The following is a 21,387-nucleotide window of genomic DNA, read 5'->3' as shown; positions in this document are numbered from 1 at the left end:
GGAAACCTTTGTGCACCGTTTGTGAGACTGTAAATTGGTGCAGCCACTGTGGAAAACAGTATGGAGTTTCCTCAAAAAATTAAAACTAGAAATACCATATGATCCAGCAATTCCACTTCTGGGAATATATCCAAATAACCCCAAAACACTAACTCCCCATGTTCATAGCAGCATTATTTACAATAACTAAGACATGAAAACAACCTAAGTGCCCACTGATGGATGAACGAATGAAGTATAGTGTACATATACACAATGGAATATTATTCAGCCATTAAAAAACAGGGAAGTCCTAGCATTTGAGACAACATGGGTGGATCTTGAAGGCATTATGCTAGCTAAAATAAGACAGACAAAGAAAGACAAATACTGTATGATCTCACTTATATGTGGAATCTAAAAACAAAAAAAAAAACCAAATTCATAAAAAAAGAGCTCAGACTTATGGTTACTAGAGGTAGAAAGCAGGGGAAGGAGGAATTAGAGGAAGATTGTCAAAAGGTCCAAACTTGCAGTTATAAGATAAATATGTACTAGGGATGTAATGTACAACATGATGACTACAGTTAACACTGCTGTATGATATATGGAAAAGTTAAGAGAATAGATCCTAAGAGTTCTCATTACAAGGTAATTTTTTTTTCTTTTCTTTTTACTGTATCTATATGAGATGACGGATGTTAACTAAACCTATTGTGGTAATAATTTCACAACATACGTAAATCAAACTCTTAAGCTATACACCTTAAAATTTATACAGTGATGTATGTCAATTATTTCTTAAACTGGAGAAAAATTTTAAAAATAGAAGCTGGAAAAAAGCCTCCTTTTAGATGTCTCATTATTTAAAATAGCTCTTATTTTGCTTTTATATTAGTATTTGCATAGTACCTGAAAAATCTATTAGGGTATATATTTTAACTGATTTAATGGAATCACTGCTGTCCAAAATTACATAGGGCCAAATTAAATCATCTGTGTTTATCCATTACTAATTCTGCAGGAAAGAAGCCAGATATCATATTCTCACTCTTCCTATATCACCGGAAGAAAGAAAACATTGATAAGTCAAATGATTAGGGCCTTGGCTGGGAGAGTACCATAGATACTTAACAATATGAATAAATGTCTTTTCAAATAAAGATTTCAGAGCTTTCTACTCTAAAGTATAGCTATGTTAATGTTCTTTTCATAAGCAAGTGGTCCAATTTCATTTGGATACATTATGCCCAAAGGTCAAATAGAATTCAAGAACTCTTTTGGGATTATATTATACATCTTCTCTATACCAATACAAATACCGTGTAATAATTCTAGAAGCGTGTAAGTCAGAAAAACATTGAGAACATGTGAATTTCAAAGTTCAAGGTAAGAATATCAAAACAGTAAGAGGAGGATATGTCAGCAATAAGTACAAATTTACTTGAAAAGAGGACTGATTTGATGTGTAAACAAAACATTTATTGAAAGCTCACTTATGAAGCTCTAAGGGGAGAAGATACAATCAAGTCTCTTGTCAACTCTTTCTCTTCACATCACCCCCAAAGATGAAGAAAAACTAATCCCATGTGCTAGATTTGAGGACCTTGATTACACCGCCTTCAAAAGTAAGTGAGGTCTCAGTGCTTTAAAAGGTACACATGGTTGGTACCCTCTCCCTTATAGCTCTTCATTCCATGTGGTGAAAAGGGGTAAGCTGAGTCAGTGTTTACATGGGAAAAAGCTCAGTCACCTCTCTATGATGTTGCATACTCTTCTCTTTCGCCTTCCCATGTCACTAGCCAGTTGTGACATTCAATTTTGAACTTAAGATATGGAAGAGGCCCCTTGGGAGCTCTCCCTCAAAATGTTGATTTTCTCTTACATTTCACCTGATAAATATGTACTGAGCATATGTAAAAATATGAGAGTCAAATGGATTATAAATTTAATATTCAGTCTTAAAAATTAATTACCATGTATCTCTTACAGAAATGTTATAGATCTTCCCAAATTAAGTTCAGATTATTATTAACTATAATCTTCATTTCTAAATCAGAAAATGTATCAAAAATTTAATCCTTACTTAAAAAAAAGTCCAGAAAAAACAGTTGTAGAAAGAGTCGTAAGATGCCTTCAACAATCATAATCTCTTATTTTGGCTATAGAGGAGAACAAGTCCAAGTTCTCTACAGCTTGCTAGGTTAAAGAAGGCTGGAAAGGCAAAAGCTTTCTTTCAAATTCGCAGGTTACCAGGAAGACTCTCCTGAAAGAGGCAAGGCTGTCATTAACAGGCCTATTTATACATGCATCTTCATAACCGTTATGCTTTATATTATAAATTAGTAAAATATAACCTATTAAGACTCCAGTAACAATAAACACTTAAATGCATCCCAAATACTAGACTGATGAAAGTAAATTGCACCATCACAGAATTCTCCTCAAAACCATACTCTTGAAAGTAATACTGTTTCATGGGGCAATCATTAAGGTATTCTGAAAAGTGAACTATAGTAAGTTAGGAAGATAAAGAAGGTGGAAGAAAAAACTCTGGACCTTTTGGTAGTTCATGCAGTTTAAGGATAAATGAAAGATGGGGGAAAAAGCAGTTACTTGCTTAGGAGTATCCAATGTGAACAGATTCTTACATCTGGAAAAAAGTAAGCACAAGATTAAAACTTGCACCACTTGAAAATTATCTGGAAGTAAGACTTGAGATAAAGATTTTAAAATAAGATATACTTAATAATTGCTTTGTAATAAAAATATTTAATTTTAATAGTAGAAGAGGAAGCTGACTATTTGAACTACAAGGCTGGAAATTTTTACTTGATAATCATTAAGTGCCACTCAACTGTTCAGAATAACAAGGAAAGTTAGGAGTTTGAAACATTTCATTAAAAAAAAAAAACACTGAAGTACTATGGAGAAATGGGAAAAAGAGCAAAGTTAAGGTCATACTTCTTTAAAAAGACCTCTCAGTTTTTATTAACTATGGTTTGATGGTATAAGGTCTTTCTACAAACTCAACTATGTGATTTATTTATTATAGTCTAGCATAATCCACAGGATATCATTGGAAAGGTTATATAAATAAGTCATAAAGCCGAGAAAACAGAAGGGAGAAGAAATTAGGATTAAAAAAATGCTTCCTAAAATACAGCAAAGTGAGTATGTATGGGGTTGGAACAAGAGAAAGCAGTGTGCGGGAAAGGAGAACTGAAGAACAGGGAAGTTAGTGAAATTAGACAAGCTTCTTATTTTAATAATTAGTTTCATGGAATTGGTTATGGTATAATAATGGAAACCTGAATCTATAAGCTCCATATTTTATTCTTAGTTTCCCGAAGCTGGTTACATCACAAAAATACAGATATTACCAAAATTTGGTGAGTCTTTACTCATTGCTGTATATGAATACAGATAAAGGAAAATACATATAATTTATATCTTACCCTATTAAAGACTTCACTATTATCATCACCTTATTACAAATCTCATAAAGCTTGATACAAAAATAATTTGGCCTGCATTCCAAAGGATATATTCGAAAGGGATTTGCTATGTTTCCAGTGATGATGCTTAGAAAATTTGTTGTTTTGCTGTATTCTTCCTTAGAGGTTAAGGAACAGTCTGGTTTGCTGAACATCAAAAAGAAGTGTCTAATTTCTGATCTCCAAGAAACAAAGCTACTGGTGGTCTAAGGAGGACATAAGAGATCTCAAAATTAAGTTTACTGAACTGTGGGATTATTTTTGGCACATGTTAATGGCACTTTGTCCAACATAAGTAATGAAGAAGAGAGCAGGCAGCCATAAGTCTCATGTTCCAAAAAATCATGTCTGTATTTGCGTCACTGGAGAAAGTGTGTAGAGAAGCCAACCTAATGAAATTATGATGACAACACTAATAAGTTAAATACTAGTTTCTTATATCACAAAAACCGTTGGAGGCTTATAGGTCTGCCATATTTAAATTATCTGTTACTGTGTTAATGAAATCAAGATAAAATTCCTTCATAAATCATGCTAAAATTCTAAAGTTTTAGATTAGAAAGAGGGAAAACCCTCTTACTCAATCTAATAGAAATAAATTACTTTCCTTTATAGAAATAGTAAAAATGCCTCTTATATTTTTAAATTTTTCTCTCATTTTATGAGCTTGAATCACAATTCAGTTATGAAAATCGGAAAATATTAAGGATTTTTCCCTACCTAGATTAACAATAAAGAAAAGCTCTATTGAGCTGATAGGTGGATAGTAACTTTTTTTATTTAAAAGAAGAGGGAATGAGTAGGAGTTGAGAAAATGCTATGAGTTGTAAAAAAGCAGCCAGTACTCCAGTCAGGCTCTGTTTACTTAAATTTTAACTTAGGTGAAATAAACTCAATTATTTCTTTGCCTTCTGATTTTTGACAGCACTATTTTTAAAATTCCTACAGTGCATTTTATGAAATATATTAGTAGGGTGTTATATCTTGAACAAAATTTTGAGGTGAAATAGTCTATATAATAGATAATAAATGTTTACTGAACAAATTATAACACAAAAACAATCACATGCTCAACGATCTCTTTCTGAAAGCTTCCATGAAAGGATACAAAATTAATTTAAATCTCTTAATCACTATAAAATGAACATGACTATTTTTTTTTAAAAGGGAAGCTTTATTTCTCATGACTTGTACAGATTTAGAAAACACCAGACTCTGACATTAACTCTGACACTGTTGCCACCAAGGGTCACCAAGGGTTGTTAATTTGAATCTAAATAAAAAGAATCTAAAATCAAAAAGAAGCTCACAGATCCTATGGAGCTAACAGTAAGTTATTCCTTTTTCAACGATTATCTTAAGAGATCCTTATCCCAGTGAGAAAGTATTTCTCACTCGACTGCCCATCAGATATCTTTAAAGATGTAGGAACAAATCACATGGTAAAATGGACAAAAATAACACCAGCCATGACCAGGGCCCAGGCAGTTACTATTACTTTATTCATAAAATAAATACATGTTAGCTGTTCCATTTGTGTCTTTAAAAATGGGAACTAAAGTTAACCTAAATGACTATCAAGAAAAACCCTTAGAGAAATTATTTCAAAAAGTGAGGAATCTATTGCTATGAGACAACTCAAAATATAGCTGAATCAACCTTCCCATGTGGTTTATTTTTTCCCTGGAAATTCTTGTAACATAATAAATATTAGGTGTAATGTCCAAAAAAGTGTATGGTGTTTTCTTTGTAGCACCTCAAGCATTTCTTGATTTTACAGTAATTTGGTGCTGTGGCAGATCCATTTTATTCCCTTCATTATAATGCAAAAATAATATCTAAAATTTAAAGTCTTGTTTTGATAGGTTAATTAATGCTAGAACTTCACTATAAATACATCAGCTACATGATAGCCCTGCTATACCTCATTTCATTCAAATGACATTTGTTCTCTGAAATATGCATTAATTAGAATATTCCAAATTTAATTATACTTCTATTTTCTAGGAAAACTTTAAAAGAATTTCTATAGCAAATCATTTTGGAATTTGCTACTTAAATTAAAAGTATAATAAATTTAGATGGACTCCTGTTCAGTTTTTGAAAACATATTACATATGTGTCTATTAAAGAGGATTTAAAGAAATATCTGCAAATATGGTAATAAAACTTATAAAGAATAGAATTCTCAGTAATTATAAAGATGATACTACTGATTGAAACCACAGAAAATTCACTTTTGAAGTTATTTCCCAATAGCAGTAATGTGTTTAAACCGATGTGTTATGAGTCTTTCATTCAGTGCCCTTAGGGATCCATAGGAACCCATTCAAAGAGAGATAACCAGGATCAGACATTCCATGTGGCCAGAGAACCACAATGAAGGGCACTGAATCTGGTATCAATGGGTTATCAGTACGTGGTCTAACCAATTTCCTGAATAAAAGTCACTTGTGAATTTGGGTTAGGAAAAGAACAAGAAAAGTTAGGATGCTGTCTTATATTATGAAAAGCTTTGGTAAGATATACTTTACATCTGGAGATTAAAAAAACTGCACTATTAAGATAAATACAAAAGATGTAAATATCTTAAGATAGAAGAACAGATCATTTTCATTCATTTTTCCCAATAAAATTCATGATTTTGAAATCTACTTTATTTCCTCTTAAAACATACAGTTTTCTGGACTTTTGAATGATGGCCATTCTGACTGGTATGAGGTGATACCTAATCATAGTTTTTATTTGCATTTCTCTGATAATTAGTGATATTGAGCATTTTTTCATATGCCTATTGATCATTTGTATTTCTTCCTTGGAGAATTGCTTGTTTAGGTCTTCTGCTCTTTTTTGGACTGGGTTGTTTTTTCTTATTATATTGTATGAGCTGCTTATACATTCTGGAGATCAAGCCTTTTGTCGGTTTCATCATTTGCAAAAATTTTCTCCCATTCCATAGGTTGTCGTTTTGTTTTACTGATGGTTTTCTTTGCTGTGGGTGTAGAAGCTTATAAGTTTAATTAGGTCCCATTTGTTCATTCTTGCTTTTGTTTCTATTGCTTGGGTAGACTGCACTAGGAGAACATTTTTAAGAAATGCTGGAGAGGCTGTGGAGTAAAGGGAACCCTCGTTCACTGCTGGTGGGAATGCAGTTTGGTGCAGCCACTGCGGAAAACAGTATGGAGATTCCTCAAAAGACTAGAAATAGACTTACCATATGACCCAGGAATCCTGCTCCTGGGCATATATCCAGAAGGAACCCTACTTCAAAAAGACATCTGCACCCCAATGTTCATAGCAGCACTATTTACAATAGCCAAGGCATGGAAACAGCCTAAATGTTCATCGACAGATGACTGGATAAAGAAGTGGTATATTTATACAATGGAATACTATTCAGCCATAAAAACCGACAACATAATGCCATTTGCAGCAACATGGATGCTCCTGGAGAATGTCATTCTAAGTGAAGTAAGCCAGAAAGAGAAAGCAAAATACCATATGAGATCGCTCATATGTGGAATCTAAAAAACAAAAACAAAAACAAAAAAAAACAAAGCATAAATACAAAACAGAAATAGACTCATAGACATAGAATACAAACTTGTGGTTGCCAAGGGGGCAGGGGGTGGGAAGGGAGAGATGGGATTTCAGAATTGTAGAATAGATAAACAAGATTATACTGTATAGCACAGGGAAATAAACACAAGATCTTATGGTAGCTCACAGAAAAAAAATGTGACAATGAATATATATATGTTCATGTATAGCTGAAAAATTGTGCTCTATACTGGAATTTGACATAACATTGTAAAATGATTATAAATCAATAAAAAATGTTAAAAAAAAAAAGATGTGGTATATTTATACAATGGAATACTATCCAGCCATAAAAAACAACATAATGCCATTTGCAGCAACATGGATGCCCCTGGAGAATGTCATTCTAAGTGAAGTAAGCCAGAAAGAGATAGAAAAATACCACGAGGTCACCCATATGTGGAATCTAAAAAAAAAAAACAAAAAAACCCCCCCAAAAAAACCCATAAATACAAAACAGAAACAGACTCATAGATACAGAATACAAACATCTGGTTGCCAAGGGGGCGGGGGGTGGGAAGGGACAGACTGGGAATTCGAAATCTGTAGATACTGACAGGCATATATAGAATAGATAAGATTATACAGTATAGCACAGGGGAACGTATACAAGATCTTGTGGCAGCTCACGGTGAAAAAGTATGAGACAATGAATATATAGTATGTTCATGTATAACTGAAAAATTGTGTTCTACACTGGAAATTGACACAACATTGTAAACTGACTATAATCTAATAAAATAAAATAAAATAAATAGTTACGGTTAAATAACTAATTCCTATAAACAAAGTATTCAAATCAATACTTTCATGGCAATTGAATCCCACACAATGATAGCTATAATAAAAAAATATGCAAGTATTAAAATATATAGAGCTGTATGATTATGGCAAAAGTGGTATTAGGGAAGAATATATGAATAATAGATAAGAATCAAGGAAAGTGCTGCACCCCAATGCTCATAGCAGCACAATTTACAATAGCCAAGACATGGAAACAGCCTAAATGTCCATCAACAGATGACTGGATAAAGAAGAAGTGGTATATTTATACAATGGAATACTATTCAGCCATAAAAACTGACAACATAATGCCATTTGCAGCAACATGAATGTTCCTGGAGAATGTCATTCCAAGTGAAGTAAGCCAGAAAGAGAAAGAAAAATACCATATGAGATTGCTCATATGTGGAATCTAAAAACAAACAAACAAATAAAAACAAACAAAGCATAAATACAAAACAGAAATAGACTCATAGACATAGAATACAAACTTGTGGTTGCCAAGGGGGCGGGGGGTGGGAAGGTATAGACTGGGATTTCAAAATTGTAGAATAGATAAACAAGATTATACTGTTATAGCACAGGGAAATATACACAAGATCTTATGGTAGCTCACAGAGAAAAAAATGTGACAATGAATATATATATGTTCATGTATACTGAAAAATTGTGCTCTACACTGGAATTTGACATAACATTGTAAAATGATTATAGATCAATAAAAAATGTTAAAAAATATTACCAAATGGATAATGACAATCATATAACTTGTAGTTTCTGCCCACTATATGTTTTCCCCTCAAGAGTTCTAAGGAAAACAAATCAGGGAAATAAATACATCAGGAAAAGCTAGAAATTTAAAACCTGAATTTAGCAATATTACTGTTTACTGCTCTCTAACACAAATATATAAGAAAAATAAAATAGCAAGGAATAAACATAAGGGCAAGCACATTATTTAAAAACAATACTTATCAATCTTAAATGTGTGCATAGAATTACTGGTTCTGTGCTCCCTAACAATTGACTTCAAGGCAACTTGGGAAGGATTCAAAAGTCAGCCAAAATATTAAGAAATCATAATCTGGAAAACTGACATAATAATTCTTTACACGTGGCTTCCTTAGAGGTTATTCATTGACTTTAGAAGAGAATAAGTAATTGGTAGTTTTTTTCTTCTTGTTTTGCAAAGATACAACAAGAAAGTTACCTATTTCTAGGTTTTCCAGAAAACCTATGGCAAAGCACAGGCTGTTACCTCAGGGGCTCCCAGTTGGCAGCCATTATGGCTTTCTGCCTTAGGGGAAATATCTATCCAATCCTTGCATTTGATTCAAGATAGAATGGAGAGGAAGAAGGATAACTGTGGTCACTTGAGTTCCATTTTCCCAACTCAAAGTTACTACCCATGTAGTCTACTATTGCGCTAAGCTTTGTTTCTTTTAGTTGTAGTGAAATGGAATTGACTGATCATTTAGTTGATGGAAAGGATAAAATATTTTCCCTTTTCAACTTTCAAAGTTGGTTACATTATGCAATTAATTAAACAGACAAATATGTTCACCTGTATCTTCCTTTATCTACATTCATATGTATGGTAAATCAATCACAGTAATGCAGCTTTTATCTTCAATGAACAGTGTGATGCTGAAAAACCAGAGAAAATTGTCTGCCTCTAAACCTTCATGTAGTCAAAAAATACTGACCTTGATACTGATTAATAAACTTAAATGATTATAAAGGAAACAGAACACAAACTATAATACCTACAGAGTTAAAAAAATTAAAAAATGAAATAGAATATAGGCATTAAGCTAAATCTGTACCAGTGTTTTCCACAACTTTGACTATATATAAACTAGCAGCTCCTCCTTTTGACTACATTGCCAATCAGTGAAGAGGAACCTAACCTGGAATTCTCTAGACCATGGAAAGTCACACGAGGGTCACATCCCAAATAAGGTTTTAAAGCCTAATTACTCTTACAAAAGCTACACCTTATCTAAAGAGCACTCTATTTCATGCTTGATTAGTTTCCCCAGATCCAAGGTGTGTAATTTCTTGATGGACACCCTTAATAATCAGTTGGAGATTCTTCACCTTAGGTAATGGAAGTCATATTTCCCCAGGCCAACATCTACTGCTGGCAACAGATGCATCAGAACCACCAGAACCAAGATTATTCAATTCACATTTTAAGCCAGCCAAAGAAAACAGAGCTTTAAAAAAGTCTGTGTTTGAAGAGACTGTTTTGGCAAATATGATTTCAAAAAATACAAGTCATTAACATCTTAATGTGGAAGTCGGACTTTCCCAATGCACGATTTATTACTGGCAAAGGATTTACCAAGCTCTGCCAGTAAAAATGGGAGAATTGTTGGAAAAGTGATCTATGCACAGAATTCCAGTTAAGTTATAAAAGCAGTATGTAATTTAGTAAAGATTTGTGCTACACAATTATGACAACAAACGTTATATCAGAATCAATTATCTGCCACATCTGGAACACAACAGAATTATTCATTGAAAAAACCGTATGAAAAACTAGCTTAAAAAAAAAAATCGGAAGATGCCAGCAGGTGTTTCAGAAACATTCATCAATAATGAGATCCAAATTTAAGGATCAATAAATAGATCATAAATCTAGAGAGAACTTTAGATCTCATTTTATGTATGAGGGAACTGAGGCCTTGATAGGAGATATGACCTGAATATGGTCACACAGAATTCCCTGACAAAGCTAAGAAACTATACCATGTTGCATCCCAGAAATAGAGAGTAAAGATCTGGGTGTACTCAGAGGCATTCAAATTGTCTAATAGAGAAATAACTACTTCCTGGAACTGTAATCATTCTTGTATCTCACAGAAGGTAGTTACTCAGGAGTGACAGAAAAAGGTATGAAGACCAAAAAGCAAGGTATGTTTATTTCTCTGTGCACTGGTATTTGTGACACTTAAAAGATTTTGTTGGCTTCTGTTTAAAGGAGTTTATATTAATTAAGCAGTTTAAATTACCTAGGCTCTAATACAGATCTACAGGTATGTGACAAGTGAAGCAAGGCAAATATAAAAGCAGTATATTTCAGGAAATATCTAGGACACAGGAAGACGAAGTTTTCATGGCAGCTTAGGAAGAAAGCCAAAAGATTTAGTTCACCTGACATCCAGAAAGCCTGAAATTTAATTAAAAAAAAAAAAAAGTCTATTTCTGTAACTTGTAGGACTTTCTGTGTCTTCGCATCTGAAGTGACTGATCACTACATGGACGGTCAGCAAATTCAAGCTTTTATACAAGTGGAGAAGCAGAAAGGGCTTGAGAAACATTTGTCTACTCTTTGTCTTATTAGAGAGAATGAAATGATTCTAACAATAATTCAGGAAGGGGAAGGAGCAAGAGAAAAGATTTCAAGAGGGTTGAGGGCCTAGTAAGTATTAAGATGCTGAGTGGAAGAATATCACACTTTGGAAAAAGGTAAGAAACTCAGCACACGTGGAATTACGCATATAAGACTCTGCTTATGGAGCAGCAATTCATATTTTTAAATGACAAAAATGTAAAGGCAATTTAAAATAAAAGAAATCCTACTGCTGTCCTTAGCAAGGGAGAGAACTTGTGGTACTGTTAATTCCTTTCTGAGGGTATAGAAATAGTTATTTTGGGGACCTTAGAGTAGATTTTTATACTGTTGGTATATAGTGATTTTTTTTTTCAGAAAGACAGTTGTTTTGGAGCCCATGTTATCTTTCCTTTTGTTAATACAAACAATTCTCTAAATTCCAGAATGTAGGTTTCTAAAATTCATCTTTGATAACACGTAGTAATGTGTATGGTAGAAGATAAACTACTTGAGATCATACCAATAGACAAAGTAGAACTCATCTGATGAACTATGCTGATATGGTCTTTCTCTACATTAATAACTAAAACTACATTTTTACTAGTGGGTAAGCAAGAGAAACCCATCACCATCTGGGGCTGAGAAAAATCGGTCATTTTAATCCACAATCTTGTTGGGAAAGTGAAGCACTTTCTAGTATTGATAAGACAATGTCTAATGACGCTACTCCATAGAATTACCCGATAGAATTCTTTATATCAAATATGTTCTTCTTTCTACGTATATCTCTCTGAACCCTCAGTCACACTCAAGGAACTGAATCACCCTGGCAGAATAAACAACTGCTTAGAAGACTAGCACAGAAAATATGAAGGCAATTTACTATCCTCGAGAACAGAGATATAAAGCTATCTAGATTATTCCCATGTCAATGACAAAACCTGAAGGGTTCAATGATACAGATTGTAATGGTCTCTAATGACTCTTCTCTACTTCTGTGAGGCATTTTCTAAAGCAAGAAGGAACTGTCATTTGTTCTTTAGTTACAGTTTTATAAAAATACAGATATCGGAGACACAACTAGCTATGTAGATGCTGCTGTATCAATATTTCACATGATGACTCATGACACTAGAATGACTTAGGACTCCTGAGAAAGTGTTAAGTAGTTAAGAAGAACCAAAAGATTACGCTTAGCAAGACCAATAGGTATGATCAAGGGCCTTTAAACTGAAATCAAAAGATAAAAAACTTCCTCAATTAAAACTGCAAGACTATAAGAATAATATCATAGGGGAGAAAAACAGAGGGGAAGAACTATCAGGTAATTATTAAGAGAAGAAATAAAAACAAACAGACTATAAATCCAATAGCCTACAAAAAGTGTGTGTGCATTTATACAGAGCAAACCTGAAATTTTAAATTAAGTAAATCTCAGTGGTTGTTTATATTTAGTGGGAAGGAATTCATTAATGGGAACTGGCATTTGAAAGGAATGTCTTACAATGGAAGGCAGAAGATAACTTTGAACCAATACATATACAGATACATGGAAATTCTTGCACGTGGGATACAGGAACCCCTAAGTGAGGCTAAAAGAAGGTAACAGTTGTATTATCAGAAGGAACATATGTTTTGGCCACCTGACCAGATGCTAGGTTAGGTCAAGCTTTCCTAAAACATGTTGCAAACAAACACAAGGATAAGACAGTCATGATGGGTGAGGGACATTACCTATTTGTATGTAATGGAAGCTTAACTTTGTTTAAATCTGAGCATTTGATAAATTCCTAGGTTACTCTGTTGAAAATTTCATGCTCCAATAAAATAAGGGAAGCAATGAGGGAAATCGATTTAACTATTTCATACTTAAGTTTAAACAAAAAGCCAAAACTGAACGATGATGCAGAAGTGACAGGAACTCTATTAGTGACCATACCAATAAAGACAATCTTGGGCATTGTCAAACATGTAGCTACATCTGTGGTTGGATATTTTGACAGTCACTCATGATATTTTTAGAAAACAGAAGAAATGGTGGATTTATAGATGGCTTAATAACTATAACCCAAAGAATAATGATTGGCAGGTTCATGTCAATCTTGAGGGAGACTTCTAGTTGGTCTATTCTGGGTTTGGTTCTACAAAATATTTAAAATCGGTAACTTGAAATAGAAGCACATTTATACATTTCCAGGTGACACAAAGCTGGGAAAGAAGAGTTTATATATATGTAGGATGAAATAGTACATTCAACAAATATTGATTGAGCACCTTTATGGGCAAAGTGTTAAAGTAAATACAATCAGCAATCAAGATACAGTTCTTCCTCTCATGATTTCCTTTTCAGCAGGAGAGATAAAAATATTTAGTTATAGAACAAGATACGTGATAAAAATATAAAGTGGTTGGACAGACAAATGAAGGGAGATATTACTTCTAGCTTTATGTGCCGGTGGATTTAGAATTTGAATTTAGTGAAAGTGTTCATAGAAACATGTCAGATGAGTAAAATTTGGACATACAGTGATCAAGAGAAGGGGGAATCTAGATACAGAGGTGGAAAAGCATGGAGCTTATATTGAGAAAGTTTTGTGGTTTTGTCTGAAGAATGAAATGTAGGACAGGGAGCAGTAGGAAACAAAAGTTGGGTAATAAGATTCTGGGATACAGGTTGGCACAATGAACTAAACGATAAAATTAAATTTAACTTGGATGAACTTATAATTTCAAAGCAAAGATGCTGGTCCCACTTTCTCTGTGAAAATTATTACCCCTAAACAATAAGGCAAAAAGAAATTGAACACAAACTCCAATTTTAATGACTAAGAGGCATCTATGAACCACAATATATGGAAATTAAAAGAAGATAAAATGACTTAGCACAGCAAAAAAAAAAAAAAAAAAAAAAAAAGGCCAAGTTCATGTGCCCAAAGAGGAGAATACACAAAGAAGCAGTACTTCCAGAACCCTGGAAATGTTTAGAAATTAGAAACACTCGTACTGAAGGCAGAAGGGAGGCAAAGGACTGAAATCAGGGAAACTGGGATAAAAACAGAAATTCTGAGGCAGAATTAAAAACCTGCTCACCAAGCAAAATGATGGGCTAAAGCTAAGTGGTACTGCTATAGAATTAGATAGTCCAAAAAATAAAAAGACAATTCATTATTTCTTACATGTTTTAAAATAAAAATTATTTGAATGATGTTACAATATAGTGTAAAATATTTTTAAACTGCTCTTAATAAGAAGAACTTCTTTCAAAACACATATGCTCTAGCTTCAAGTCCCAACTCCAGAGACTGATTTAGAATGGGAACCAGAAAGTTGTATTTTGATAGTTTCTCACTCTGAAAAACACTGAGCTAGTGTAAAAAAGAAATCTATCACCAAATCTATCAAAAATTAAAATGGCATTGAGAAAAATACAAGCATTTTCATTCATAGGTAAATACTATGTGCCAGGTGTTATGCAAGGAACTCGAAACAGAGCAGCAAACAAAAAATTCCCTACCCTCGTGGAGTTTATATTCTAGTAGGAGGAGACACGCAAACAATATACGCAAAATACACAGCATTTTTCATATAATTGGAAGGTTATATGAAATACAGTAGGGAAGGAGTAAAAGGAATGGGGCCAGAAAGAAGGTAATATTTCAGTAAAGATTTGAAAGAGGTGAGGGAGCAAACCACAAAGAAATTTGGGAAAAGTGTTTCAGGTAATAGCTGACACAGAGGCCCTGAGATAGGTGACTGTCCATATATTTATTCAAAGAATATCAAAGAGGCCAGTAAAGCTGAAGGAGAGTAAGTGAAGATACGAGATCAGAAAGGTAATGAGGGAGCTCAACTGTTTAGGACCTCATGGGCCTGTGAAGGACTTTGGCTTTTACTCCTAGTGAGATGGTAAGTCATGTGATTAGAAGAATGAATATATATATATACACACACACACATACACACACAAACATATATGATTCTGAAACGCAATGAAGTTTGTCTAAGTAACTAATAATAAAATTAGAAACTTCAAGTGGTATCTGGGAACCTTAGCTGCCTAAATAAATCTACACAATACCTAATATAGTACCTTTAAGTAAGTGTTTAATAAATATTTGTGGAATAAATGGACAGTAGATTTATACTGAAAAGGAAAATGAGAGTTTCTGAAGTTCTTGTAAAATCAGAGGCAATGTATCAACAACATAACAATTATCCTAAGATGTGGTCTTTTATCAAATATTTCAGTATTATAGGTATCAAGTAGATTTTCCTATTTCATATTTTATATAGATTAGGCAAAAAGAAACTAAATAAACAGTCTTTCAGAATCACTCTGAAACTTTACCTCTTTTCTTCGAAAGAGTCAAAGTCCGTATTTTATGCTTAGCTTAAGCTTTCCTGTGTTCTAGCTTTAAAAATTCATTTATCATGTTCACACTCAAACCAGCTATACTTTATTTTTATGAATTAAAAAAAACTTCATATATTTCATCCCAAAGTCTGTTTTATTTTTCCTTCTAAAGCCTAAAGCCCAGAGTTTTGACTGCCAATGAAGAATTCTGAAAGTGACAAATCTACTTCTGACAGCTAGAAAAAGTGAATGAATGTACTTTTTCCTCCCCATTGTCACCACCATAGCTTTCAAATGAGCCAATCTACTTTTTCTGGTTGTCATACAGAATTTGTTTTTAAATTATTTTGGTGATAAATAATGCCAAGAACAGCAAAACTGTTTTTCTTTAATATTAGTACTTCTTTTGCCTGATAATAGAATTTTACAAAAGCATTAATTTTTTGATTAACTGAAAAATGGACAGCTAGCTCCTTCAGTCATTGTAAGAGGACTTTCTATAGGAATGAAAAGAGATTAATTTCTGCTGTTAGAGACAACAGCAAATGTTTTGTTATATTTTTTTGCATCATACCATGCAGTGATTTCTTAGGTAAAATAAAAATTCAGAAGTCATAATAGTAAAAGCATTACCTTACACGGCCAAGAGACTAATGCTCTTTCTTATGAATCACTGAAAGGTGAAATTTAGAAAAAAAGTACACAAAAAAACCCCACTATTTGTACTACTGTATTGAGAATTAACCTAAAACCATACGATTTACTGTGAATAGTTCACTTTCATTCCTCTAGCTGATATATCCAAGATTTGCAAAGATTACCTTATGTAAAACAAAAAATGTACATAAATACATATTAAACTATGTTAATTTAAAGGGCAAGATCATTTTAATTAGAAAGATTTGACTTCTGCTTACTTTTTATCAGGGCAGTAATTAAACAGAGGAAAGAAGTAAGAGAGTAGAAAACTTGGTCATTTGGTTTAGCAGTTTTCTCAAATTGAAAAAAATAGCAATGAAACCTCCAAGATTAAGAATTTCAAATGAGGCTGCTAGACAGAGAAGACAGACCAAATTAGCTTACCACTTGAACCATTTTGAGATATCTGGCATATCTTGGATCCTTGGCTACAGTTAAGATATTTTCTGGTGTTACTTCACTTTCCTGTGGTCCAGAGTCTTGTAAACTGTTCTGCTGTAGAGAGTATTGCGTATAAATCTTCAGACAATTCACAAAAGGGGTCCATCATGTTACTTAAAAGGGATGGTTCTTTTTATAATTCTAAAGCAATCAATATCAGAAAATCATAGTTCTAAATTTAAATACCAATAATTTAATTATGGGATATATGTTCCCAAATATTTATAAATACTTAAATATGATTACAGAGGAAGTTATACTTGATATCAATACTATATTGTTCCTTAAAAATGCAAATATAGTCATATCATTAAAAAAATCAGAATTCTGCTTTACTTGTCCCTTGAGTGCTGATATAAAACACGAATTATTGATGGACCTATTATTTTAATAAAATGTTTAATAAAAATAATAAAGATTTGATTTGTCAATTGTTCAACTCTAGCAGACAATAAATTGATTTTCTAGGTATCTGCATCACCTACACAATTAAATTCTTCATTTATATTTTGAATAATTTTGTTCTAAGTGGATATGATTATTTCAGTGTCTTTAAAGAAAATGCCTGGAGACTGTGTGGAAGAGAAGCCCGTTTCTCAGATACAATTATCGAGTTTTGTATATTTCAGCTACTGATGAAACTATTAACATTCCCCAGAGTGGTTAAGATTATAAATATTAAATACTTAATACTGGGGAATGGTTTTTCACTTAACACTGGGGAAAGCATTTTAGATAAAAATGCTTCTATCGTATAAGCAGTTCTCATGTGGCATGGCACTGTGTTAACTGAAACTTGTCCATATTGGAACCCTGTCTTCACTTAAGTGCAAAGCAAGGACTGTCTATATATAGTCTTGATTTCTCTTATCAATCTGAACACTCAAGAGTGTTTATTTTGTAAATTCTTACTTGTTATCTGTATATTAGCATTCCGAGGAAGTTCCCTAATGAATAAATTTTATGTCTATATACCTATGCTGATATGTAGATAAATAAAGAAACATCTTCTAAGGTAGTCATAGTTTTTAAAATATGAATTATACATTAACGTTTTTCCTCAGATAATTCAAATATAAATTAAACCTGTCATAAACTCTGAAGCAAATGAAGCATTCAAAAATTCTTTAGGTTACTCCTGTTATATGACAGACACTGTTCAGCATCCAAAAGTGAGTAGATACATATATATATATATGTTCATCTATAAAATACATAACCACAAAAAGTCCAAAACATTTAATTAAATAAACATTTCAAACAAGACCCAAGTATATTAAAAACAAATTATGGACAATAAACTCATATAATACCACAATGGAGCAAATGATGATTACGTATAAGACCAATGATTTCAAGACTCAGCCTTTAACTTCGGCCGAAAAAACAAGACCTCAACAAGGTTTAATTATATCAGGTCTTACACCTTTGCTATTTGAATGATCCATTTAATCCTCTCTCATATCTCTCAACTGTCCTTCATTTTATCCTCAAATTAATCTCAATCTGCACAACTGGATGTTCTACTGTGAGTTATGATAATATCTGAGTTATGAAATTAAAGTTGCAGAAAAATCAGAATGCAATCTTTGGGTCTTTGACTCATACAGAAATTAGAGGTAGCAATGAATGGATGATTTTTTAAAAAAGTATATGATTATGGAAATTCTACGTTAACCAATACTTAAGTATATGTCAAAATATTTTACATAAAATGTACCAATTAATAACAATGTAGAAAAATAAAAGTTGATTTGAATATTAAGAACAGGCTGAACAGTTATTCTATAAACTAATCAATACATCTTTACCACAATGTTTTCTTCTCAGAGTTCCCTTACACCCTCCTTCACTCAATAGTTCCTCACACCTTTCATCAGAGTTCCCTCCCACCCTCCTCAGTTTCTTCTACCTTCCTTTACTCAGAATTCCACCCCACCTCCTTCACTCAGCATTCACTCTCAGCATCCTCATTCACAGTTCCTTCACACCCTCCTTCACTCAGAGTTCCCCCCACCTTCCTTCACTCAGAATTCCCCCTCACCCTCCTTCACTCAGTTACCCCCAACCCTCCTCACTGAGAGTTCCCTCACAACCTCCTTCACTCAGAGGTCCTCCCACTCTCCTTTACTCAGAGTTCCTCCCACCCTCCTCAGATTTCCCTCCCATCCTCCCTCCCTCAGAGTTCTCTCATACCCTCCTTCAGTCAAAATTTCCTCCCAGCCTCCTCACTCAGTTTCCTCACATTCTCCTTCAGTTTCCTGACAACCTCCTTCAGTCAGAATTCCCACACATCCTTCCTCAGTCAAGAGTTCCCCACACACTCCTGCCACAATTTTTACACTCAGGAAGCCATCATCACTTAATAAATCCTCCAAATGAATTAATACACAATTTTTAAATAAAACTGCCACAATATCAGGTCATGTGGAATACAGATAATTTAGCTGTGATTACTTGTAATCAATTTTTGACACCTTAAATAGTCAAGACCAACACAACTGCGTAAGTTTTAAAACACATACTATAGATGGCATGCATAATAACACCTGGAAAAATTAATACAAATGTTAGACAGATACCATTTAAAAAATTTGAAGAAATATATGTCAGCTAGTATACCAAAGAATGACTACTAGGTAGAATGGAAACATTTAATATTTTTTATTTTTTTACATTTTTTAGAAAAAGGATGGTCTATACTTAAAGGAAGCTTTTAAAGTTAAACTCCTCTAAAACATCTGGATTTCTTCTTGTATATTATATATATTCCAGTGGCCAATGGAATTTGTTATATCAATTAAATGGATGTTACATTTTCTAATAACTAATTGTTAAGTAAAGAGTCATCTAATTCTTTCTCCAAATATATCGTATATCTAAATATAAGGATCCTCCCACAGGACCTTGCACCAAATGTGCTCAAAGTTAAATGAATTCAGCACAGGTGCTGGAGATAGTGTAGTGTGGCAGGTAAGAGCTAGGACTCCTGGTACCAGACTGCCTGAGTTAAAATTCCAGCTCTTACACTTACTGACTTTCAGAAAGTTACTTAACCTCTGTGTACCTCCTTTGACATATCTGTAAAGTAGGACTGATAACAGTATTGACTTCATATGGTGGCTGTGAGAATTAAATGATTTAACTTACAAAAAGCTCTTAATATGCCTCATACACAGTAAGAACTCTTCACATGTTAGGTATTACTATCACTATCAAAACCATCACGATCCAAAAAATATCCTGTGAAATTTACCTCCAGGTACAAATGCAGAATTCCATTTGGGTAGGAAGTCTGTCTGCTTGTTCAGTATTACTTGGTAGATCACTATTTCAGAGATTATTTTATTTTGAATTTTAGTATCTCACCGAGGTCACTAGAGGCAACCTGTTCTTAAACAGTGAAGAGTTTTTATTTCTTGAAATAAAAAGTAATACAAAATTTAAATTTATGCAGAGCATAAATGAACATTAAGACACAAGAACCAAACATAAAGTGTGGCCCTTACTAGGATGCTGGTTTGAACAAATCAACTTCCCAAACACCCTTTTTAGACAACTGGTATTTCTTATATCAGGATCTCTAAATTCCAAAAGCCACATAGGGATCTTGTTAAAATGCAGATTATGATTCAGTAGGTCTGAGGTGGAACCTGAGATCCTGCATCTCAAACAAGCCCCCAGGCGATGCCCATGCTGCTGGTCCACAGAGCAGACTTTGAGTAACAAGGGGTTAGACACTACCAGGGAATTTATTGTTAATTATATTGTGTATGATAAAGGCACTGTGGTTATACAAAAAATGTCAGAGCTTTTAGAGATGTTCAAGGAATTATATAGGGGTGAAATAACATGATGCCTGGGATTCACTTCAGTAAGTGACAAAAAAGACAGATGAAGCAATTGCGGCAAAATCTTTTCTGGTGAATCCAAGTAGTAGGCATTTGGGTATTCATTGTACTACTCTATTTTTGTGTACATTTGAAAGTTTTTATAATAAAACATTTAAAAAGTACACTTCCTGTAAGATCTTAGAAAAAATTTCCACAGTAAAATTGAAAAAAATAAATTTATTCTAGATTTTTCCTAGTTCTAAAAAGATCACTTTTCTTTTTTATAGACAAAGAAAATATTAACTTCAGGAAGCCCTTCAAAATAACAAAATGAAAAACTAGTAACTTTTTTTCAAACTTCATTTTCTATCTTTAGGTTTTAAGATGTTTTACACTCAGAGTTTTACATTAAAAAAAATTTCTTTCTTCAAACCTGCTGCTTAGGTCTATCTGGTTCAACTAAGAAGATCTGCTCATGTTTCCTGGAACTTAAATACTTACCTGTGGTTGCTCTGAAGTGGTCACAGAATGTGATTCGTTTGTGATACTACTGACACTTATTGGAGATACTTCAAATGTAACATCATCTAGGCCTGGGATAGATGACAACTGAGAAAAGAAAATTAATGTTGGTATATGAAAATATTAGGTCTTTAAACACTTTAAGTTTCTAGGTGTGTGTATGTTTTAAGCAGCTGTCTTAAGTTTTCAAGCCTAAATAAGTAGGTTTATACAATCTCATCTTTGGTTGAAATTCTCCACGCCATAAACTACTTAAAAGTGAAAGGCATTCACAAATAAATTTCTGAAGAATTTCTCACAAATCTAATTAAGCTTATTACCATTCTTTTCTCAGGAATT

At 33.2% G+C, this 21,387-nt stretch overlaps 1 protein-coding gene across 4 annotated transcripts in view; it reads right to left on the bottom strand.

The window, feature by feature from the left end:
• WASHC3 (WASH complex subunit 3) overlaps positions 1-21,387 on the bottom strand; it is a 44,029-nt gene that overhangs the window by 11,969 nt on the left and 10,673 nt on the right. For 2 of the 4 annotated variants that reach the window (XM_032493498.1, XM_006186047.2), the window contains exons 4-5: positions 21,028-21,135; positions 16,637-16,747 (exon numbers count right to left, since the gene is read on the bottom strand). In XM_032493498.1, coding sequence (XP_032349389.1) covers positions 16,637-16,747; positions 21,028-21,135 — 219 coding nt within the window. The remainder of the gene's footprint in view (positions 1-16,636; positions 16,748-21,027; positions 21,136-21,387) is intronic. The other 2 variants (XM_014560374.2, XM_014560375.2) reach the window with 2 other exon arrangements.

Source organism: Camelus ferus, chromosome 12 (assembly GCF_009834535.1).
Source record: "Camelus ferus isolate YT-003-E chromosome 12, BCGSAC_Cfer_1.0, whole genome shotgun sequence".
In the NCBI taxonomy this organism is placed as follows: Eukaryota; Metazoa; Chordata; class Mammalia; order Artiodactyla; family Camelidae; genus Camelus; species Camelus ferus.
Note: the sequence above shows the minus strand (reverse complement) of the source record. Positions and strands in the feature narration are given on the sequence as shown.